The following is a 25,529-nucleotide window of genomic DNA, read 5'->3' as shown; positions in this document are numbered from 1 at the left end:
AAAACAAACAACCCAAACACACATACACACACACCTCAGACTTTGAGATTAAAAATCCCCAAATTTACAAGAAAAAAACTTGGGGAAAACAGTGGGGGAAAATTTATCAAGGAACCAGACTGCTTCACTGTGCAAGACTGGAGGTGAATGTATAAACCGCACAGGTTTGTTTATCTGTATTCTTTATTATTATTTTTTGCCTTAGCTGTTTATAAATATATACAGTAATTATTGTGCAAGTGCAGTTTCCTGTTACTTTCAGTTCATGCATTCTTCTCATCTGCCCGAATCTCTGTTACTTTGAAATGGCTGAGCCGAGAGTTATAGGAAATGCAGTCTTCACTCCTTGATCGCACAATATAAAAGAATAAAGCACAAAGAGATTTTATCTGCAGCCAGGAAGCATGAAAGTTTTCTTCCTCATAAATTTATGATTTCTTAATCTTGGAATTTCTGAGTTTTTTCTCTCTGAAATTCTGAATGTTTTTCTCAGAATATTGCTCCCCACCCCCACCTCAGCTCCGTTTTTTTTTTAAACCTATAAATGGTCCTAATATGCCATTGTATGAATTGGATAGAGGGTTTCTATTTGCATTTATCTTACACATATGTGGTGTTTACTCAACATATCTGGTATGATTTTGGGGTTACACAAAAGTGACTAATTAAAAAAAAACAAAAAAAACATATACAACTCAAATTTCATTCAAATTCATTTCAACCCGATGACTGACTTTCAGCTTAGTATAGTAGCAAATGTGATGCAAGCACATCATTAGTTACCTACATTTAGGGGAACCAGGGTTTTGGAAGTAATTAGACTGGTAGTGCTGGTAGTGCTCGGGTGAATAGGCTGTTGAGAATCTGGATGACTGAAGGATATCTTCGCTGGTCTTGCTCTTTGTGGCTACATCATGATTGTCTGCACAGGGGGTTGGAGAGAAGAACAAAAATTCATAAAGATAAACCTGTCCCATTAATAAAACATGCCAGTCCTGAACCTTACAAGTAAAAACAAAACACAGACAGATGTACAAGAAAAGGCACATTTTGGTCAGTACAAAAGACATTATTCATTCCTGAGTGAAGAATAGCTCCAACTCCAGTAGCTCAAATGATTCAGTACTCTTAAGGACTAAATAAATACAATTAACTAAAATTGACCACTGTTCACTCCTCCTTGAATTGCCACCTTAATGTGGTGGAGGGGTTTGAGTGCCTCAGGGATTCTAGGAGCTATGTTGTCGGGGCAATTGCCCCAGTAGGATCTTCCAAGGCAAACAGGTCCTAGATGAGAAGTCAGATAAAGAGCAGTTCAAAAAGGACCCTTATGAAAGAAAAAAAACAGGTATCCAAGTACCCTCGCCCGGACCAGGGATACCGGGGCCCCACCCTGGAGGAGGGGCTCGTCGGTGAACGCCTGCTGGTCGGGCCTATATCCGTGGGGCCCAGCCCGAATAAGCAACACAGAACCACTCTCCTGTGGACCCACCACCTGCAGGAGGTGCCATAAGGGTCTGGTGCATTGTGGATCGGGTGGCAGCCAAAGGCAGAGGCCCTGGTGTACTGATCCTCGGCTGACAAAACTGGCTTTTGGGACATGGAATGTCACCTCTCTGGTGGGAAAGGAGCCCGAGCTTGTGCGTGAGGTTGAGTGGTACCGACTAGATATAGTTGGGGTCACCTCAAGGCATACCTTGGGCTTTGGAACCAATTTCCTGGAGAGGGGTTGAACTCTCTTCAATGCTGGAGTTGCCAAGGGTGAGTGGCGCTGGGCAGGGGTGGGGCTATTGGTAGCCCCCCAGTTTGGTGTGCTAACATTGGAGTTCTCCTCAGTGAATGAAAGGGTCGTTTCCTTGTGCCTTTGGTTCGGGGAACGGTCACTGACTATCATTTGCGCTTATGCGCCAAATGGTAGTTCAGAGTACCCGGCCTTCTTGGAGTCCTTGAGTGGGGTGCTAGACAGTGCACAACGAAGGGACTCCATTGTTGTACTGGGGAACTTCAATGCTCACGTGGGCAATGACAGTGAGACCTGGAGGGGTGTGATTGGGAGGAACGGCCTGCCTGATCTGAACCCGAGTGGTGTTCAGTTGTTGGACTTTTGTGCCATGCACGGTTTGGCCATAACGAACACCATGTTCGAGCATAAGGGTGTCCATAAGTGCACGTGGCACGAGGACACCCTAGGCTGCAGATCAATGATTGACTTTGTCATCGTTTCATCTGATCTACGACCGTATGTCTTTTACATTCGGGTGAAGAGAGGAGCAGAGCTGTCAACTGATCACTACCTGGTGGCGAGCTGGATCAGATGGCGGGGGAGGAGGCCGGACAGACCGGGCAGGCCCAAACGAGTAGTGAGGGTATACTGGGAATGTCTGGTGGAGGCTCCTGTCCATCGGATCTTCAACTGTCACATCCGGCAGAGCTTCAACTGCATCAATGAGGATGGGGACATTGAGTTCGAGTGGACCATGTTCTGCACCTCCATTGCTGAGGCAACCGTGCAGATCTGTGACTGCAAGGTTGTTGATGCCTGTCGTGGCAGTAATCCCCGAACCCGCTGGTGGATACCTGTGGTGAGGGGAGCCATCAAGCTGAAGGAGTCCTATTGGGCTTGGATAGCCTGTGGGTCTCCAGAGGCAGCTGACAGATACCGACAGGCCAAGTGGAATGCAGCTCTGGCAGTCACTGAAGCAAAAACTTGGATGTGGGAGGAGTTCGGAGAGGCCATGGAAAGTGACTTTCGGTTGGCCTCAAAGAGATTCTGGCAAACTGTCTGGCAGCTCAGGAAAGGAAAACAGTACTCTGGTCCCTACTGTTTACAGCAAGGATGGAGTGCTGTTGACTTCAACTGGGGACATCATCCAACTGTGGAAGGAATACTTTGAGGATCTCCTCAATCCCACCTTCATGTTGTCTGAGGAGGACGCAGAGTCTGAGGGTGTTTGGGAGGACTCACCTATCACAGGGGCTGAGGTTGCCGAGGTGGTTAAAAAGTTCCTTGGTGGCCGGGCTCTGGGGGTGGATGAGATTCGTCCTGAGTTCCTGAAGGCACTGGATGTTGTTGGGCTGTCTTGGCTGACACGCCTCTTCAACACTGCATGGAGGTCGGGGACAGTGCCTCTGGATTGGCAGACTGGGGTAGTGGTCCCCTTTTTTAAAAAGGGGGACCGGAAAGTGTGTTTCAACTATAGGGGGATCACACTTCTCAGTCTCCCTGGGAAACCCTATGCTGGGGTGCTGGAGAGGAGAGTCCGGTCGATAGTCGGACCTCGGATTCAGGAGGAAAAATACGGTTTTCATCCTCGTTGTGGAACACTGGACCAGCTCTTTACCCTTGTAAGGGTACTGGAGGGTGCATGGGAGTTTGCCCAATTGGTCTACATGTGTTTTGTGGACCTGGAGAAGGCTTACGACCATGTCCCTCGTGGTGCCCTGTGGGGGGTGCTTCGGGAGTATGGGGTTCAGGGTCCCTGTATGACCAGAGCAGGAGTTTGGTTCGCATTGCTGGCAGTAAGTCAGACTCATTCCCGGTGCATCTTGGACTCCACCAGGGCTGCCCTTTGTCACCGGTTCTGTTCATAACTTTAATGGACAGAATTTCTAGGCACAGCCAAGGGGTGGAGGGTGTCTGGTTTGGTGTCATCAGGATCATGTCTCTGCTTTTTGTGGATGATGTGGTCCTGTTGGCTTCATCAATCTGTGACTTACAGCATGCGCTGGGATGGTTTGCAGCCAAGTGCAAAGCGGCTGGGATGAGGATCAGCACCTCCAAGTCCGTGGCCATGGCGCTCAGCCAGAAACAGGTGGAGTGCCTACTCCAGGTCAAGGGGGAGTTGCTACCTAAGGTGGAGGAGTTTAAGTATCTTGGGGTTTTGTTCACGAGTGAGGGTAAGGGGGAGCGGGAGTTGGGCAGAAGGATCGGGGCAGCATCAGCAGTGATGCGTACACTAAACCAGTCTGTTGTGGTAAAGAGAGAGCTGAGCCAAAAGGCAAAGCTCTCAATTTACTGGTCCACTTACGTTCCCACTCTCACCTATGGTCACGAGCTATGGGTAGTGACTGAAAGAATGAGATTGCGGATACAAGCGGTAGAAATGAGTTTTCTCTGCAGGGTGGCTGGGCTCTCCCTTAGAGACAGGGTGAGAAGCTTGGTCATTCGGGAGAGACTCAGAGTAGAACCGTTGCTCCTCCATATCGAAAGGAGTCAGTTGAGGTGGTTTGGGCACCTTGTTAGGATGCCCCCTGGACACCTCCCAAGGGAGGTTTTCTGGGCATGCCCCACTGGGAGGAGACCCCGGGGAAGACCCAGGACACGCTGGAGAGATTACATCTCTCGGCTGGCCTGGGAATGCCTCGGTATTCCCCCGGAAGAGCTGTTGGAGGTGGCCAGGGAGAGGGAAGTCTGGGCAGCTCTGCTTAGGCTGCTACCTCCGCGACCCGGATAAGTGGTAGAAGATGGATGGATGGATGGATGGATGGATGGATGGATGGATGGATGACACTGTTCATGCTGAGCTGCTCCAACAAGATATCCCAGCATAAGGTAGGATAAGTAAAGAAAAAACTGAATTGCTTTTTAATCATTGCTCCAAGACTAATTACAATTCTTTTCATTCCCATTAGTATGAAGCAGCTAAATAACAGACAATAGCAAATTACACTCAAGTGTGACACACACACACACACACACACACACACACACACACACACACACACACACAAACAAACAAACAAAACCCCATAGAAATAAGTAGAAGGACAAGAGGTAGAAGGATGGACAGGCATAAAATAATGACAGAGACATGTACAGACAGATACAGTACATATGATGCTGAAGGGTAAATTATACTTACAAGGTAAGTGGTTGATTGAGGGAAGTACATCAGAAGTATGGAGGGAATATTTATTAAATGTGATAAGAAATGAAAAAGGAAAAACAGAAAAAGGGAATTATTTGCAACCTATGAGAAACGGTTGGTAAGAGTTAAGTTTGGTACCCACATGAAGAAGAAAGAAACAGAAGTAAAACAGTATGAGCTCTGGTCTGCATATATCACAGTAAATATTCTAATGGTAAGAGATTTTTCTGTTACATCCATCTATGTCTCTGCAATCTGCCCTCCATATGGGTAACAAATACTTCTATATGAGGAATTCATTACAGGCTTGTGATGGAAATATACCTGTTTCTATAGTATTGCAGCACCTCAGTAGTAGTCATACTTTTCTAACATAGCAGTCAACACATGTATTTTGATGTGTGTATCTGTGTGTGGGGTCAGGCAGCTACTGTAATGCCTTTTCCATAAATGGTTTAAAATGCCAAATCAGAAAAAGTTGGGACAGTATGGAAAATGCAAATAAAAAAAAGAAAGCAGTGATTTCTAAATTTACTTTGACTTTTATTTCATTGCAGACAGTATAAACCCAAGATATTTCATGTTTTGTCTGGTCAATTTCATTTCATTTGTTAATATATATCCATTCCTGCATTTCAGGCCTGCAACACATTCCAAAAAAAGTTTGGACAGGGGAAATTTAGGGCTTGTAATGAGGTTAAACAATTAAATAATGATGCGATTTGAAACGAGTGATGTCAACAGGTGATTGTAATCATGATTTGGAACAAAATATCCAAGAAAGGCCCAGTCTTTGAGGAGCAAATATGGGCTGAGGATCTCTAGTTTGTCAACAAATGCATGAGAAAATTATGGAAATGTTTAAAAACATTGTTCCTCAAAGACTGATATTTGGATTTTTCATCCTCTATGGTGCATAATATCATTAAACAAATCAAGGAATTTCGCTGCATAAAAGGCAAGAGCACAAGCCTAAGCTGAACACCCATGACCTCCAATCCTTCAGATGGCACTGCATCAAGAACCGTCATTTGCCTATATCTGTTGATATAAGCGCATGGGCTCAGGATTCCTTTGGCAAACCTTTGTCAAGCACTACAATACAGAGTAACATTCACAAATGGCAGGTGAAACTTTACTGTGCAAAATGGAAGCCTTATGTTTTGTGTTATGTAACCAAAAGTGCCATCAACTTCTCTGGGCTCAGAGGCATCTGGGGTGGACCATCACACAATGGAAATGTGTATTGTAGTCAGACAAATTAGTATTCCAGGCCTTTTGTGAATAAATAGACACCGTGTGCTCCAGACCAAAGACAAAAAGGACCATCCAGACTGTTGCCAGCAACAACTCTAAAATCCAAGGTCTGTCATGGTTGTATCAGCGCTCTTGACAAAGGTAACTTACACTTTTGTGAGGGCAGCATTAATTCAGAAATGTACACTGAGATTTTGAAGCAACATATGCTGCCTTCAAGACATCTTATCCAGGGATATTTCAATAAGACAATGCAAAACTACATTCTGCACACATTACAAAGGCATAGGTGTGGAAGGAGAGGGTGCCTGCCCCCTCTGTCCCTAATAGAGAATGTGTGGTGAATTTTGAAACAAGAAATATGACAAATGGCGACCCTGTATTGTTGCACACCTTAAGAACTGTTGGCAAGAAGAATGAGACAAAATAACACCTGAAATGGTTTATCACTTTTTGTCATCATTTACTAAATATATTTTAAGTGTTATGAGAAGGAATGCAATATTACAAAGTGGTAAATGCTTTGTCGTCCCAACTTTATAATGTGCTGTTGTGTTGTTTTGTTTGCAATACAGGTCAAAAATTATCTACAAATTATTCTTTTCAGTTTTAATTTCAATGTCAACATACCATCCCAACTTTTTCTCATTGGTTAAGAATTTATATTCCTCCCCCCAGTGTTGAAAATGTGAAAGAACCCTTATATAATACAACCCCAATTCCAAAAAAGCTGGGACACTGCGGGCGCTAAATTTGCCTATCTGCCTCCCACTGAAAACATGTGGTGCATTATGAAGCACAAAATACTAAAATGGAGACCCTAGACTGTTGAACAACTGAAGTTGTATATCAAGCAAGCATGAGAAAGAATTTCACTTTCAAAATTTCAGCAATTAGTATTTTCAGTTCTCAAATTCGTCATTGAAAGAAAAGGTGATGTAACACAGTGGTAAACTTTTTTGGAAGGTGTTGCAGGCATGAAATTCAGAATGAGTGTATATTTACAAAAAACAAAGTTTCAGTTTGAACATTAAATATCCTGTCTGTGTGTTGTATTCAACTGAATACAAGTCAAAAAGGATTTGCAAATCACTGCATTCTGTTTTTATTTAAGTTTTATACAGCATCCCAACTTTTTTTGGAATTGGGGTTGTAACTTTTCCCATATTCTCTTTGCTTTAGATTGTCCTTCAGACACGTTATAAGCTTTGCCCAGAATAAAAACATCAAACACTTTCAGATTATGCTCAGAAATCAGGTCCAACCAACAGTCTTGACTCTCAGAACCTGTAATCTCACAGAATCTCCCATGAATAAAAGTGACTTTAGACCAACACAAATTAAATGGATGATAGTTCAACTCAGATCTCATTGGTTATTGGTCTTTCATGCATGATATCAAGATTATATTTTCGCATGAGAAACAGAATTATGCAGGTTAAAGTTCAATATTACAAATAAAATATTTACAGATTTAAGACTTGTTTATTGTTGAAGACTTGTTTGTGATTTATGAACAATAACAGTAAATAACTATAGTGATAGGAAAATGTATTTAACAGAAAATCACCCAATAGACCTCAAGAAAAAAAAAAGATTTGAAATCTATAAATATTTTATTTGTATTTTATTTTTCCTGGCAGGTTAATTAACTCTGTTTAAAAGTTCCTAATTATTGCCCTAAGAGTGGATGTGGGCATTTTCATTCAAGTAGACAGAGGTACAAATACTTCATTACTGTACTTAACCCCTTCAGTGCCCTTGGATGAGTCATATACATCATGAAATATTTTACCACTGTGCCTTATGACATACGCTACTCGTCATAAACACCTCCTTTTATGTACCTTACAGTACATGGCACATTACTTTAACTTCACAGTGGCACATATGAATTACAGTCAATGCCTAAAACATTCTTCCGTCATAAGGCACAGCGGTAAAATATTTCATGACGTACGTGACTCGTCCAAGGGCACTGAAGGGGTTAAGTAGAGTTTTCATGTATCTGTACCTTACTTGAGTATTTTTCTGACAACTTTTTCTTTTTACTGCCTACTTTTTAACACAAATATCTGTACTTTATACTCCTTATATTTTCAAATCAGGCTAGTTCCTTTAGTTTTGCATTTGAGGGGAATTATCAATTATTTTTATTTAGCATCATCTTGCGCCTTCCCAACATCAAGACTGATTTCAACCTAAATGGACAGGGCAATAACACACAGAAAAGAGGACACTAATTACGCCAACCCTGGCTGTGAATCCAAATATCAGCTGCATTCAAATTCAGCAAACTGAGGTGAATGGGTTTTCTTTGACTGTTTAAATGCTTTTGTGTAAATATTCCAAATTGTTCTATATAAATACATAATGCGCTAGCTGTATGTGATGTATGCTCATCAAACTCTTCAAATAAGTTATTAGCAAGCATGTAAGGACCAGTTATTAAGGTAAGGATAGCTATAAGTTACCGTTATATACAGCTTGGTTTGCAGTTAGTCTGCTGTACACAGTCAATGTTAATCAATCAACTGCACATGCAAAATGTATTATTTGTCACAAATTACTTGCCAATAAAAATATTTGCAGTGGAGCACCTTATATAGGGTATTATTTAATAAGTAATTTAAGAAATCATGGGTTTGCCTCCTTCCACATACATGCCAACCACGAATATATTATATTACATTACATGAGGTTCAATTAGCTTTGCACAGAAACAACCAGTAGAAATGTACTTCAAAGGGCTACTTTTTACATTGAACACATTTCAGAGTCTGTAGTTTTGTACTTTTACTTGAGTAAAGAACCGGAATCAGTACTTCTACCAGAGTATTTCCCCCCACACACGTATCTGTACTTCTACTTAAGTAAATTTGGTGTGTACTTTTTGTGACCTCTGCAAATCGTAGTTTTTTTTTTAATGAAGTCAACACACTTTTGTCTCATTTAAGGTAAAAACCCATTTTTGTCTCATTTGTATGTTCTCCGTTTCCCATGTTGATGAATCTGGCCTTTGTGTCACTTCATGTTTATACTTTAATGAAACAGGAGGTAATGGGTGACTGCTTAACCCTTTGATGCAAAACATATGCACACCCCTTCTAATGCACAACGTGGGTCAAAAATTACCCGCATTCATTTTCCAGGTTATTTCATGCTGACTGAGTTTTTCTTTGCTCTATCTTTTGAAATCAATTTATTTTATGATTGAATATTCCAAGTATTCTTTAAATATCTTGCTTTTAATTACCACAAATAATTAATTTAATTGTTTCTTTCCTACTTTATGAACAAAAATACTTTTTATATTACTACACATGGGTCATCCAAGTGTGATTTAAAATTAAATGTCTTAATACTATAATAATAATTTATTTCAAGTAATTAATTTAGCAGTGAATGGGGCCAGTTATTTATTTATTAACTATGTAGTTAGCTAAGCCAACTACAATAAAATTAGCTAACTAAAGTAGAATACAGTATGTCAACAGCTAGGTAGCTAATAGTAATTACTTGTAACTTTCTGACAAGTAATCTACTCACTCTCAAGGTAACCTCATCTCATCTCATTATCTCTAGCCGCTTTATCCTGTTCTACAGGGTCGCAGGCAAGCTGGAGCCTATCCCAGCTGACTACAGGCGAAAGGCGGGGTACACCCTGGACAAGTTGCCAGGTCATCACAGGGCTGACACATATACCCCTTTTCCACCAAATTAGTTCCAGGGCTGGTTCAGGGCCAGTGCTGGTGCTGGTTCACAACTCGTTCAACTTGCGAGCCAGCTGAGAACCAGTTTGCTTTTCCATAGCTCGTGGTGCTAAGGGAAGCCACGTCATTACGTCGCTGTATACGTCATTACGTCGCTGTATACATCAGTTACGTCGCTACGTTTGCATAAACCTTGGCGCGAATATCGAAGCAAAAACAACGCGGAAGAAGCAGCAGCAGCAACAACAATAATAATGGATGACTTCGCGTTTGTACAGCTGCTGCTTCTCGTCGCTTAAAAATGGCGATCTTTCGTGGTCTTGTAATTGTTGTTGGTCTTAACAAACCCCCCCCGCTGACGTAAGCGGTTCTTTCCTCTGGCCCAGCAGAGAGTTGGTGCTAGCCTGGAACCGGTCAGTGGAAACAGAAAACCTGGTTCCAAACTAAGCACTGGCCCCCTGAACCAGCCCTGGTGGAAAAGGGGCAATAGGCACAGACAACCATTCACACTCACATTCACACCTACAGTCAATTTAGAGTCACCAGTTAACCTAACCTGCATGTCTTTGGACTGTGGGGGAAACCGGAGCACCCGGAGGAAACCCACGCGGACAACATGCAAACTCCGCACAGAAAGGTCCTCGCCAGCCACGGGGCTTGAACCCAGACCTTCTTGCTGTGAGGCGACAGCGCTAACCACTACACCACCTTGCCGCCTCAAGGTAACCTAAACGTAATAAATTTTTTCTAAGGTAATGTTAGAACAATTGAAAACCATTACTTACATGTATTAGATGGGCAAAGGGCGCTGTGCTGAGCTGTGAAATGTCTGACACAAGCACAAGTCACAGTTCCCACCAAACGCTGTAGTAAATGCATGCGGGTCGTTTCTGACCCATGTGTGTAAGCTTGATGTAGAATTACAAAAGCTGTGCTTGTTCATAACTTAAGAAAGGAAAAATAAAAATGATGATTTGTGCTAAACAAAAACAAGATATTTACTGCATATTTGGAAAAGTAAGTGACAAAATGAATTTATTTCAAAAGTATATCATAGAAACACTCAGCCATACATGAAATAACCTGGAAAATGAATGCAGGTCGTTTTTGACCCATGTTGTGCATTAGAAGAGTAGTGATACAAAAAGGGTTTTTATTCAAAAAGTAAGAAAGGAAAAATAAAATAAGGATGCATGATGATCAAAAACAAGTTAATTGAGGAATACCTTGAATACTGAATGATGGAATTAATTTATTGCAAAGATATAGAAGATAAAAACTCAGCCGGGTCACTTTTGACCCATGTTTTGCATCAAAGGGTTAAGAGTTCCTAAACAATGAAAAGCAGCTCACCATGCACAAAACATCGCTTGTGAGGTGGATGGGCTACAACAACAGAACCAAGAAGAAGCAGCCAAGAACAGGAATCTGAGGCTATCATGGGCACATGACTCACTGAAACTGGACACTTGAAGTCTGGAAAAAGACCAGCTGACTTTTTTTTTTTTTTAAATCTTCAACTGTCAAATTTCAATGAGTCTGTGGCAATGAGTGGAATGTGGTCTTCTGTTTTGTAGCCCATGCACCTCAAGATCAAGGTTTTGTGTATGCTGAGATGCTTTTCTGCTCAATACTGTTGTAAAGAGTGATTATTTGAGTTTATATTCTTCCTGGCAGCTCAAACCAATCTGGACATTTTCTTCTGACCTGTCTAAACAACAAAGCATTTCCACCCACACAACAGTGCATGAGTGACAGTTTTTTTTTTAATTCTGTATAAACACTAGGGACTGTTGTGTGTGAAAATCCTAGGAGATCAGCAGTTTATGAAATAATCAAACCAGTCCATCTGGTACCAACATTCATGCCATGATCAAAAAGTCTTAGAGATCACACTTTTTCTTCATTCTGATATTTGATGTGAATATTACCTGAAGCTCTTGACATGTATCTGCATGATTTTATGCACTATACTACTGCCACATGAATGACTGTTTACATAACTACATGGATGTATAGTAAAGTGGACAGTGAGTATAAATGCTTTAGTTCCTTTTTGTTCATAAGATTTTCTAGGTGTGCCAATAATTGTGACTCATGGTTTTAGTTAAAAAAAATCTTAGAATAAATGTACTTCCATTAATATTAAAATGTATATCATATTTTCAGTGTGAGAATACAGTGTGCTATTTAAAAGGTACACCATGTATGATCTAGTGGCACCTAGCAGTGAGACTGCAGCTTTACAATCAACTGAATACACCTCTCTTTCCAAGCACATATTAGAACGTATGGTGGCTGTCTGGTGCCTATAGCATCCTTCCAAAATTATGTCATCATCTACAACTGAATCTACTAGCCTGTCAACTAATGAGGTTACTTTAAATAGATATTTAGAAATTGCATTGTTATTTAGTCTATAAAACTATAGGTCATAACTTCCATGCAAGATAGTGTGGTGTGTTACACATCGTGGTAGCGTTTTATTGCTCATGAATATTCCTACTTGTTACACATTGTGCTAGCATTTTATTGTGAATATTATTGAATATTAGGGTGCGATTGTCCCATACGCACATTTCAGTTACATACATTCTCCCCTATGCTCTTCAATCACACTGGCTTTGTGGAAGTTCAAAATCAAGGTGGCTTTATGAATAAAGGTGTGATTTATTTAGAATAGATGTAGACTGAGTCACACCCTCATGTATTTTGGCTGTTGGAAAATTATGGAATGTGGAGTTGTGCATTTACCATGTGAATGTAATTGAAATCCATTCAAACCATAAACCAGACTCTGATTTTGAAAATAAATGCAAAGGGAGAGCTTACCTATATTAAGAGTCAGCTCAAAGGAAGGTATTAGTTTCTATGTATGACACAACTCTAAAAATAAATATACTAAACATCATGCCACATGTGCTAGGCCTACGTATAAAGGCATGTTTGACCTGTGGTGATTCATTAATAAAAACTCATTTAGATGAGGAGCGGTAGGGAATGTAGGTAATTACTGTGGCTGGAAAGCTGTTCATCCAGGAGTCTGTTAGTGGACAATGGCTTCACAGCTGAGACAAAAATCGCTGGATGAACTGCGTATCAGTGAACCCCAGTAGGCTAGATCAAGGCAAGGTTGGAACACACTTTCTCAGGAGCAAAAGCAAATGCAGAGCAGGCATTTTGGTTTATAATTGACATTTCTGTTTTATTCTAATTGTTGATATTCTAATAATAGAACTAATTATTTACTGGGGTTGTTCACAACACCATGTGATATAAAACTTTTTTTCTGTTTAACAATGTAATATAGGGTTACAAAATGTAATTTAAAATATATGGCACACAAAGTTAAGAATTTTGAAACTGTACATGTATAATAATGTTAAAGTAGGCCTACTGCCAACTTAAAAGGCAATAGATTGTTTTGCCATGTGGTGGCACTTGATTTACTACAGCCCTCAAAAGTGCAGCTGAAAAGCACATAAGTCAAGGGCAGAATGAACATAAATGGCATTTACCGTACATAAGACACCCAGATTTTAGGTTTGCTCCAGCCAAATCATGTAATTACCATCATGGCGCATAGGTCATAAACTTAAGTCAAGGGTAGAAGCCGCGTAGACTGAAAACCATGCATCTGTGGGTTTGTTTGTTTTTTCCATGCTGAATATGTCCAATTTACATCTGAAGCATGCGTCACATATCTTATTTTATAAATACCCTGGGGACACAGATTTTCATGCCTAACCTGCTGCTACTCTGGCTAAAAATACTGACAATGAATATTTCCAGTTCACCTTTGAAAAAGATTTGAAAAATTGCCCCCAATTTTTCCATTCTGTAGTAAAGGAAACTGGATTTTACTCATTTTTGACTCACTATATGAAATTCTGTAGTAAGGGAACAAAATTCTACTTTGAGGACAAAATTAAATGAAACATGGCTTCATTTCTGTTAAAACGTTACAGTGATCATTTAAAATAAAACAAAACAACAAAAAAAAACAACAACACCTTTTTCATTTTCTGATTTTCATTTCAGAATGGGAAATAGACTCAGATGAAGTTACTTGGATTCCATGGCTATGTTCTAGCTAAAGGTATCAAATATATTTGTAATTGCACTTTGATTAGTAGGCTCAATTACCTGTCCAGCAGAAAACAGGCAACTTTGGCATCACTTTGAAAACATTTGTCACTCAGTGATTTCCATCTGGGAAAGGCCACACCACTATTTAGCAGGTTAGGCAAGGAAAATTATCCTTGTTTTCTGCCATCGCCTGTCCTGATCGAGCCGATCTGATTTTGATTCATGCTTTCACTTCTTTGATGAGGATTCATGGTCCCTTATTTTTTTCTTCTGCTAAATAATAGTATGAGCCTCCATTTTTATAAAATTGGGCTCTCAAACTTGTTAGCCAGCACCAGCAAACACCGATTCCTCTTTTTTCTTCTTTTATGTTTTCCTTTCTTCTCCATCTTCCTTACGTTACTTTCTTCTGGATTCATGCTGCCACTTGTAAAAACGTGAAAGGTACTCTGTAGAGGTTTGTCTATTCTGGGCTACTGTAGAAACACAGTGGTGCAAAATGGCAGCCTCCACGGAAATGGACCTATGTCCTATGAGGATATAAAGGGCTCATTCTAAGCTTATGAAAACAACAATTCATAGTTACAGGTAATTATACACAAATTATACACAAATGAAATCTTAGTTTATAAATAGATAAATACTACAGTATATTCCATTTCTGTTAATAAATCCCCCTAAGTCCTACATGGTATACCTTTGACATCTAACATTAAGACATTTTTTTGTAACCTTTTCACCCATCTTTACCAAGTGTGCCAATAATTCTGGAGCTGATTGTATCTGGAAGGGTGAATCAATCAGTTTCAAAAAACAGCAGGATTATCATCTAGATACAGTATATGATAATCTGAGTATGTGTATATACTCATGTGGGTACCAGCTAATGTCATCTCAGAGATGAATATAGGCTAGAGTGTATCAGCAGAACATGTCTATACAAGAGGAGTCATATTACCACCATAAAAAAGGCTCTCAGCTCTATCTTCACTGCAAAGACATGCAAAAGAGGACTGGAAGGAGGATATGAGCCTTTTGAGGCTCTTCACATCAGGTATACACTGATCAGCCATAATATTAAAACGATTGTCAGATGAAATTGATAACATCTGATTATCTTCTTACAATGGCACCTGTCAAGAGGTGCAATATATTAGGCAGCAAGTAAACAGTCAGTTCTCAATGTTGGTGTGTCAGAAGCAGGAAAAATATGGGCAACTGTAATGATCTGAGCAACTTTGACAAAGGCCAAATTGTGATGGCTAGATGACGGAGTCAAATCATTTCCAACACAACAGGTCTTGTGGGGTGTTCCTGGGTATGCAGTGGTTAGTACTTACCAAAAGTGGTCCAAGGAAGGACAGCCAGTGAACTAGTGACAGGGTCATGGGTGCCCAAGGCACACTGATGCATGTGGGGATTGGAGGCTAGCCCATCAGGTCTGAGCCGACAGAAGTGCTACTATAACAAATCTCTAAAAAAGCTGTCAGAACACATATCACAGCTTGCTGCATATAGGGCTGCTTGACCACAGAGGAGTCAGAGTGCCCTTGCTGACCCTGTTCATTACTGAAAGCATGTCTAATGGGCATGTGAGCATCAGAACTAGATCATGGGGCAGTAGAAGAAGGTGGCCTGGTCTGATGAATCACATTTTCTTTTACATCATGTGGGTGGCCCGGTGCATGAGTGTCACTTACCTGGAGAAGAAATAGCACCAGGATGCACTATGGTAAGAAGGCAAGCTGGCGAAGGAATGATGACACTCTGGGCAATGTTCTGCTGGGAAACATTGGGTCCTGACATTCATGTGCCTCTTTCAGCAGGATAATGCACCCTGTCATACTACAAACATTGTTCAGGAATGGTTTGAAGAACATGACAAGGAGATTTAGCCTTCAAATTCCTCAGATTTCAATCCAATTGAGCATCTGTGGGATGTTCTGAACAAACAAGTCTGATCCATGGAGGCTCCACCTCGCAACTTACAGGACTTAAAGGATCTGCTGCTACTGTCAAGGTGTCAGATACCACAGCACATCTTCAGAGGCCTTGTAGAGTCCATGCTTTGATGGGTCAGACCTGTTTGCATAGCACCAGGGGGACCTACACAATATTAGGCAGGTGCTTTTAATGTTGTGGCTGATCAGTGTAATCTCAATTATATGCTCAAGAAATGGTCATCCAATACATGTGCTGGATAGGCAATGAGAATAATTTGTTTCTCCTGATAGAGATATGGGGGTATGGTCCTGAATTACACATTATATTTGTAGAAAGTTTCACTCTTTTCCTTGGAGCCTGATTTTAATTGTTTCATATTGTTGTGCAAGTAATTGTGTAGAAAATATTAAATCTTGAATCTGATATTTACTCTGTTCACATCTAGTCACTTCACACATCTTATATATGGTTTGTATACCAAGGAGTTTTTAATCACATGCATTTATACTTGTAGTCAAATGCATGTCCAGTTAGCCAGACTGATGTCCAACTGCATTATAACAGTACGCAAATCAGTTAGCAACACTTATCCACCAGCTTCAACTCATTTTAGCTAAAAGATGGCTGCTGCATCCTAAATCATTCATGTGGCATAATGACAACAGCTTTACAAGGACCTTCTGCATTAAGATTTATGATTTTTTTTCTACTGTATTTAAACCTGTTTTACATCTCTCAAGTGCATATCCATCTGGAGTTTTATATGGATATTATCTATCTGCATACAATCCTGGTACTTAAGATGTATGAAATGTACAGGTATAAACTGGGCCTATGATGTTAATAAAAAGTCACAAGCCTGTAATGACAATGTACAATTACACAAGCTCACACTGAGAAAATCTACTAAACAAACTCTACACACAAGGATACACACAGACAGGTAACTAATGAAAGAAAGGAAAAAAATAGTGTCTTAGCAAGGTCTTGGGGCACCAAAAACATGTCAGAGCATCTTTCATGGCGCAGATTCTGCAAATCTTTGGAACTGTACTAAAGAGATTAACACCATTCATCTGGTGAAGGAGATCTGGTGAATGTGAAGGCCATAGCATATGATTTACATCACTGTTATCCATTATATAATTTAGTGAGCCTGCAAGGCCTGTCCATGGTACAGTGAAAAAGATCACTTGAATCAGGACAAGAATGTTTCAGCATAGGAGAAGGTGATCAGACAGAATAACTTTGTATTAATTTGCAGTAACCATTCCCTCCAAGGGGATAAATGGATGAAAACTTTGGCAGCAAATGTTTTCTGCCCACAGCAGAACACAGCCATCATTTGTACCTTTAATTTGTCACCCATCTGTACACACTCTGCAGAGTGTCATGCAATTAGGAAGGAACAATGCATTGGTACTGCTATTCAAGAAAATGAGTTCACATTTATGAAACTTTAAGAAGACCCTAATAAATGTCAGTGAGAGTGAAGTGTGTGACCTTAATATTGGACAAAATCTGTATGTAGCTTACACTGAATATTTATAAAAATGTGTCACTTAAACGGCACTTTGCTGGGGGGAAAAAAGCTTGTTTACAAAGTTTCTCAACGAAGAACCAGCCAAATTGCACAAGTCCAGGCAATGTTTACCTAACTACCAAACAATGTGCAGTATGTGGCAATTATAATTTAATAGGTTTTTCCCCCATTTTTTTTCTAGTGACCTTATTTCTTTTTAATTCAAAGTGCAAATACATGGTCTGGGGTTAACTCAATCACACAGCATGCCATCTTATTCTTAAAGATACAACAGAATTCTCCATAATCCCTGGCATAACAAGTCATTTCTAAAGCATATGATCCTACTGATTGCCCTTTTGTAAGTCTGCATGGTTGAGATTTGGTGGTCAGCTGCAGCTGTCAGTATGCTCAGTTCAAATCAATCAAATTTTCAACGTATGTTAAAGGAGGAAACTTAAATGATCTAGTGATTTAGTATTCTGTGCTTCAGACTCACAAAGAGTACACAGCACTGCTTTCCTACATTGTTAAACTGCACCCTGGTGTTACACTAAAAGAATATCAAAACACTAAGCCAGCACACATTTCCCAGTTGCCAACAGCCAAGACAGAGGAATAGGGTGGGCCAAGAACACTACCATGTCTCTTATAGATGGGAGGCTTCCGGTAGATGTTAGGCTCTCCTGTTGCTGAGAAGAAAAAGAGAAGTAAGAGTTGAAATGTGGAGGGGAGACTAATGAGGAAAAGAAACAGGATTTAAAATCATGTGCATTTCGTGTGCATATTCTGTGTTTTCAGAAAGAACTTGTGTGTTGTGGATAGTGTAAACATGAGCTAGAGCTGAAAAAGAGCCATCAGTGGATGCTAATAGCATTCTGGCTCAGCATGATGCATAGAAAGGTAAAAAGCAATGAATGATTTGAAAGCCACTGTCAACTTATTTTCATAATGTGCTTCTTAAACAAAGTAAAACAGTATGTATATACACCATGCTATAACTCAATACTTGTGTAAAAACAAATGCATACAGAAAGCTCTGCTTTGTCATTACTACATACTTTTCTAACACTAGAACTTGGCCGAGGTAGGTTTTAATTATGATTAAATCATAGTTATGGGTGTGTGTATATATATTTCTTGACTACCACTGGAAATGCTTATTAAATAACATCTTTATATCAAAGATTTTTCTTCTATTTAAACGGTGTTGCCAGGGGCTTTAAAAGCAATGGTGTGGCTTTGTGGCATACCTGGCACATGGAAATGCTTCGGCGCTTGATTAGTAGTGGGTGTGCTGGACCTGGCCTCCAGCTGTGGGTAAGAGGGTGAACTCCTGCCACTTTCAGTGCCTGTGTCAAATCCCCAGCCAATGAGAGCGACAGACGCAAAGCATGGGGGGTGGGGGGTAGAGAAACAAAAAACCCCACTCCACCCTCTCAGTCATACAAACTATCACAGCACAGAGCCACCAATCTCTCTGCTCAAAAAATTAGCCTGAGATAGTATAGTATGAATTTCAGTAAAGGCAGGAAACCCATACTATGCCAAATATAGCAAAATAAACAGAAAAGACAACAAGCAATGGATTGTGTATCATTTGTATGCCATCCACATATTGCTGATCTTGATGACATTTAAGTTTTAATAATTCCAGGAGAACTACAACTCCAGAAAAGTTGGGATGCTGTGTAAAACATAAATAAAAACAGAATGCAATTATTTGCAAATCATGGAAACCCTGTACCATTTTCAGTGAAATATAAAGACAACATGTCAAATGTTGAAACGGAGAAATTTTATTGATTTTTGAAAAATATGCTCATTTTGAATTTGATGCCAGCAACACATTTAAATAAAGTTGGGACAAGGGCATGTTTACCACTGTGTTGCATCACCTCTACTTTTAACAACACTCTGTAAATGTTTGGGAACTGAGGAGACCAATTGCTATAGTTTTGGAAAAGAAATGTTGTCCCATTGTTGCCTGATATACAATTTCAGTTGCTCAACAGTTCAGGGTCTTGTTTGTTGTATTTTGTGCTTCATCTCATCTCATCTCATTATCTCTAGCCGCTTTATCCTTCTACAGGGTCACAGGCAAGCTGGAGCCTATCCCAGCTGACTACGGGCGAAAGGCGGGGTACACCCTGGACAAGTCGCCAGGTCATCACAGGGCTATTTTGTGCTTCATAATGCACCAAATGTTTTCAGTGTTCGACAAGTCTAGACTGCAGGCAGGCCAGTTTAGCACCCAGACTCCTACTACAGAGTTGTAATATGTGCAGAATGCAGTTTGACACTGTCTTAATGAAATAAGCAAGGCCTTCCCTGAAAAAGATGTTGTCTGGATGGCGGCACGCTGCTCCAAATCCTGTATGCATATACACGGAGTGCAGAATTATTAGGCAAGTTGTATTTTTGAGGATTAGTTTTATTATTGAACAACAACTATATTCTCAATCAAACAAAAAGACTCATAAATATCAAAGCTGAATATGTATGGAAGTTAGAGTGGGGTGTTTTTAGTTTTGGCCATTTTAGGAGAATATGTATGTGTTCAGGTAACTTTCACTGTGCAGAATTATTAGGCAACTTAATAAAAACCAAATATGTAGCCATTTCACTTATTTATTTTCACCAGGTACACTGATATGACAACTCCAGATTTGCAAATAAACATATCTGACATTCAAACACAAAACAAAAACAAATCAGTGACCAATATAGCCACCCTTCTTCATGAGGACGCTCAAAAGCCTTCCATCCATAGATTCTGTCAATTTCTTTATCTGTTCATGACCAACATTGTGTGCAGCAGCAACCACGGCCTCCCAGACGCTGTTCAGAGAGGTGTACTGTTTTCCCTCTTTGTAGACCTCACGTTTTATAATGGACCACAGGTTCTCTATGGGGTTTAGGTCAGGTGAACAAGGGGGCCATGTCATTATTTTTTTCACCTTTCAGACCTTTACTGGCTAGCCACGCAGTGGAGTATCTGGACGCATGAGATGGAGCGTTATCCTGCATGAAAATCATGTTCTTCTTGAAAGATGCTGACTTTTTCCTATACCACTGCTTGAAGAAGGTTTCTTCCAGGAACTGGCAGTAGGTCTGGGAGTTGAGTTTGAGTCCATCCTCAACTTGAAAAGGTCCAACAAGCTCGTCTTTGATGATACCAGCCCATAGCAGTACTCCACCTCCACCTTGCTGGCGTCTGAGTCAGAGTGGAGCTCTGTGCCCATTACTGATCCAGCCACAGGCCCATTCATCTGGCCCATCAAGAGTCACGCTCATCTCATCAGACCACAGCACCTTAGAAAAATCAGTCTTAAGATATTTCTTGGCCCAGTCTTGACGTTTTATCTTGTGTGCCTTACTCAGTGGTGGTCGTGTTTCAGCCTTCCTTACCTTGGCCATGTCCCTCAGTATTGCACACCTTGTACTCTTTGACACTCCAGGAATGTTGCAACTCTGGAATATGGCAGAACTGGATGCTAATGGCTGCTTGTTAGCTTCACGCTTGATTTTCTGCAGATCATGTGCAGTTATTTTGCGCCTTTTTTTTCCCCGCACGCTTCTTTCGACCCTGTTGACTATTTGCAATGAAACGCTTGATTGTTCGGTGATCACGTTTCAACATCTTCGCAATTTCAAGAGTGCTGCATCCGTCTGCAAGACATCTCACAATTTTATACTTTTCAAAGTCTATCAGATCTCTCTTCTGACCCATTTTGCCAGAGGAAAAGAGGTTGCCTAATAATTATGCACACCTGATATAGGGTGTTGATGTCATTAGACCACACCCCCTCTCATTACACAGATGCACAGCACCTGATATACTTAATTGGTAGTAGACTTTCAAGCCTAAACAGCTTGGAGTGGGACAACATGCATTAAAAGGATGTTGTGGTCAAAATACTCACTTGCCTAATAATTCTGCACTCAGTGTATATCATTCAGCAGTAATGATGCCAAAAAAAGTTGGCTGTTTTGAAATGTGTTGCTGGCACTAAATTCAAAATGAGCATTCCCCCCCCCCCCCCCCCCCCCCCAAAATAAATAAATAAATAAATAAAATAAATTCTCAGTTTCAACATTTGATATGTTGTCTTTGTACTATTTTTAATCAAATATAGGGTTTCCATTATTTGCAAATCATCAGATTCTATTTTTATTTACATTTTACACAGCGTCCCAACATTTTTGGAATTGGGGTTGTAATGAACATGTTTGCTGCCAAGGACAGTTCATGCACATTTCCCTCAAGATGCAGGTTGTGTATTTGGTATAAGTACTGTAGACCACTAGTACACATGCACATGAGCTTTCTTCAGTGACTCACCATATTGGTAGTAGTGCTGAGGAGAGCGGGGCAACACAGGAGACATGCTCTGTCTGCTGTAGGTAGGAGAATCGATATAGCCAGGGCTGGAGGACCTCCGCTGCCTCAGATCCACACTTTCATACATGTCCTGCCCAAACATACACTGTTCTTAGAGAAAGCAAGGTGGGTTGATTACTCCCTTTCAATATGGAGCATATCAGTGAACTGGCCAACATAAGATAATTTTAGGTAAGGTTTATTACCTGAGAATAAGGGGAGAGTGTGCCCAGAGACTGTGGAGGTCAGAAGGAAGACAAAGAGACAGACAATAAGATAAAGTCACATACTTTGTTTAATGTGATTGTGTCTGACTGCTTTTCTTTTGATGTGAGGTATTTTTTGTGTTTAAATGCCTAGCCAATACTTAGGCTTACATGCCATCATGCTTAAGTAACATGATTGTTTCCTGTAGTCTCAATTTCCCACTCACGTCAAACACTTTTGTGGCGAGAACAAAGCAATTTCCAGTAGAATGAAGGAGCATGTCTCATTCATCATCAGCCTCAAAATAGTAAAGGCTACTGAAAGGCATTGTCTTTAATGTACTGAATAAACAGCACATCACTGAAATACTTCTACTGCAGATGCACTGCTGTCAAGAACAGATCCTATGTGTCCATACTCAACAGATCATTTTGGAAAGTGCTGACAAAAATATTCAGTAACAGCAGGAGTGAGATAAACACTACAAGTTGTAGGGATGCATTGATAATACTGTACTTCTATCAGCAAATATCCCCTGCCCCCCAATGTTTCTCTCTAATATAGTCATGGCCAATTCCCACCCTCCAGTTAAGTCTCCCCTATCACATGATGGCTACCAACCAGGAAGGGCGAAGGCTATCACATGCTTCCTCTGAGACACATGAAGCCAGCTCACCACATCTTTTCAAAATGCTGTTCATCCACCATCAGGGATGCAGCATAACACACTCAGAAAAGCACTATCCACCAACTTCTGTATGCATGAGCTCACGATTGGCTAGTGTCTGTGATTGATAGAGGAGAGAGTGTGTGCCTCCCCTCTCTCCCTGATAGCATGGCCAGTTTGCTCTCTTGGACTCCTGGCCATACATGGCTGTGCCATTATCAGGATTTTAATATTAATTGAACATTTTAAATACAAATGCATATTAAAATTATGGATTATATTCCATGTCATGAGGATTCTTTACCTTTTCAGTGAGCATAATAGGATAGAATCAAGCATTATCCATTCTAAATTCAAGAAATGTGGAATATCCAAAATTGGCAACAACAAAAGTTTCAATCGATACATGCCTAAGATCACATACTTGGTGGGGGGGAAGACATTTCTCTATAGACAGATATGATAACTCAATTTCTACAGATAGAGTATGTATGAAAAGATCACATGCATTTATCAACTTTGCCTACTTGGTAATAAGCAAGCACTGAACAGACACACAGACGAGACATAGAGACCAAGGCAAGTTGGGAACACAGGGCCAGGGTCCATTAAGCTACACTAGTTTGGGTTAGCTGGACTACACCTATGAGTGGCATGCTGGAGAGAGACACAGCACGGATCTAAAGTGCCACTAGGGCAGTACCTCGCCGAAGCTGAGGCGCTCTAGCCTGTCGTCCGAGTAGAACCTGTAATATGGCTCATAGGATAAGAATTCAGGCCTCTGCAGATCGTAAATGGCCTTAACCTTAGGCAGTGCGGCCAGATCTTTGTATTCTAGGATCTCATTCTCCACTCTGGCCTAAGGAAAGGGACACAGGACAGACATACAAACGCACATACACACTCACACATGTCAAAATGCAATGAGAACACCACAGACACTAATGTCAAAAACATTGTGCTTCATTTTAGTAGTGAGTCTGAAAGTTCTATAAGCTCTCACTCCTCATGAGGTTGCCTTTTTTTTCACCACATAGCAAAGAAAACACACCAAACTCAAACCTTGGTTGTGTTCAGAAAGACACAATCCAAAAAGTTTGAACATGTGCCAGAATACATCAAGCATAAGTGATAAGGCATAATTGAAGCTTATCCATCACACAATAGGAGGAACTCTTTGTCCATGTTATTTCTCAGTCTGTTTCCCATCATCTATAGCAAGTTGAGCTGACAATTCCTCAAACTATTTTCATATTTATTTTATGCTAGATTTAACCTCCAGGACTGTTCACAACTTACCACACAAATACACCAGTAAAATATATTTTAGTATACACAGTATGCCTTATCCTGTTGTCAGTTATTGTCATTATGAAACTACTTATAGAAATAGACACATTTAAGGGGGGTAATAAATCTCTTCGGGTATTGGGGAATCTTTCTGACTGTAGGTGTGGTTGTGTGTCTCTGGTATAAGTGAATGTTAGACTAAATGCACATTTGCTTCATATATTTACAATAACCAATCTTGTTTAAGCATACTTACTATCATAGAGTATATATTTAAAAAGCAACAATGATAAAAATTAACCAAGCACATAAAGTTTTACGTTAAGAATAACAGTACTGTTTGCAGAACACGTTGCATTAGATGTACATCTTTGCATTGTATTAAAATTCCAAAATGAACTTGAAAATTCCTGCACTGGTAAAACAGAAATTATATACTTACACAGATGACTCGGCTGGGTGAACTGATGCTGGACCCTGGGGGTGAGATGGATGTCTCGGACATACGCCGCACTCTGAGCTTCCTCTCGGCTCTGGCCACTTGCTTACATGCCAGATGCCAAACCTCAGAACCTGAGAGGGACAGATCACATCGTGACTTACAATACTTGATTACTGCTTTGTGGCATTTCTGTCACTCATTAATCTTTATGCAGAGCATTTGAAGCAATTTAAGATTGTTTAAGCATATTTATGTTTTTGCACAGTGTGCCCAGGCCCCACTTTTTGTATATCAATAATTCTGAAAGCTGATGTTTGCTGATTTGAAATTTTTGCTGATCCTAAACATGATCACCTCAGAGCATGCTGACTAGGGTGCTACACATTAACACTGCTGCCTCATAATCTCAAGGTGGCTGAATGAAACAGCAGTTTTAGTATGTAACACTCAGTCAACATGCCCCACAGAGATACACATATGCAGGGTGTGGAACACTAATGCTTAAACCACAGCACAACTGAATGCTCCAATTTGATTGATCAGAAGGTGTGCATTATTTACAAATAAAAGCACAGGTAATTCTTGCTGTAACATCAAAAATTGGTTCATATTAATGCACTCATTCTAATGTGTTATTGTTTCTATAGAAACATACACAGGCTTTGTATGGCAAATGCTCCTGAAATCATTGATATGGTGACGTTTTTGTTAGGAGACATTTATTTAACCTCTATGGATGGACTGTCAGTTGTAGGTGATTTCTAACAGTCTTTGCAAAGATTATCTGTTCAGGCAAAGGTTTCTCTAAAATGACAAGCTGTGTCCCCCCCCCAGAGTCAGAGAGAGAAAGAGAGATTGATCAAACAAAAGAGAGAGAAAGAGCAAGGCTGTTGAGGGTATGACTATCACAGTTACAGTATAACTTAAGTGAGAACAGGAACAACATTAAATCTATATATAAACAGTTAAAATGTGCAACATTTCATACATTAATAAAATAAACATTGCAATCATTGGCAAATCGCTGTGGTGTAAGCAGAATAACACAGTCAAGACTGTGCTGTTTTACAAAAATAATGCAATCCGCTTGTGTATCATGCAGCATTACTCCCCTTTGAGTGTGCATTATTTTTGTAGAACAGCATG

The 25,529-nt window shown here is 40.3% G+C and overlaps 1 protein-coding gene across 2 annotated transcripts in view; it reads right to left on the bottom strand.

Annotated features, from left to right (window-relative positions):
- The window catches only part of ablim3 (actin binding LIM protein family, member 3), a 345,079-nt gene that overhangs the window by 44,257 nt on the left and 275,293 nt on the right, over positions 1–25,529 (bottom strand). For both annotated transcript variants that reach the window (XM_060927674.1, XM_060927673.1), the window contains exons 8-14: positions 24,384–24,514; positions 23,355–23,510; positions 21,984–22,013; positions 21,739–21,868; positions 18,647–18,745; positions 18,035–18,085; positions 788–922 (exon numbers count right to left, since the gene is read on the bottom strand). In XM_060927674.1, the coding sequence (XP_060783657.1) occupies positions 788–922; positions 18,035–18,085; positions 18,647–18,745; positions 21,739–21,868; positions 21,984–22,013; positions 23,355–23,510; positions 24,384–24,514 (732 nt within the window). The remainder of the gene's footprint in view (positions 1–787; positions 923–18,034; positions 18,086–18,646; positions 18,746–21,738; positions 21,869–21,983; positions 22,014–23,354; positions 23,511–24,383; positions 24,515–25,529) is intronic.

Source organism: Neoarius graeffei, chromosome 8 (genome assembly GCF_027579695.1).
Source record: "Neoarius graeffei isolate fNeoGra1 chromosome 8, fNeoGra1.pri, whole genome shotgun sequence".
In the NCBI taxonomy this organism is placed as follows: domain Eukaryota; kingdom Metazoa; phylum Chordata; class Actinopteri; order Siluriformes; family Ariidae; genus Neoarius; species Neoarius graeffei.
This window is presented reverse-complemented; position numbering and strand designations above follow the sequence as displayed.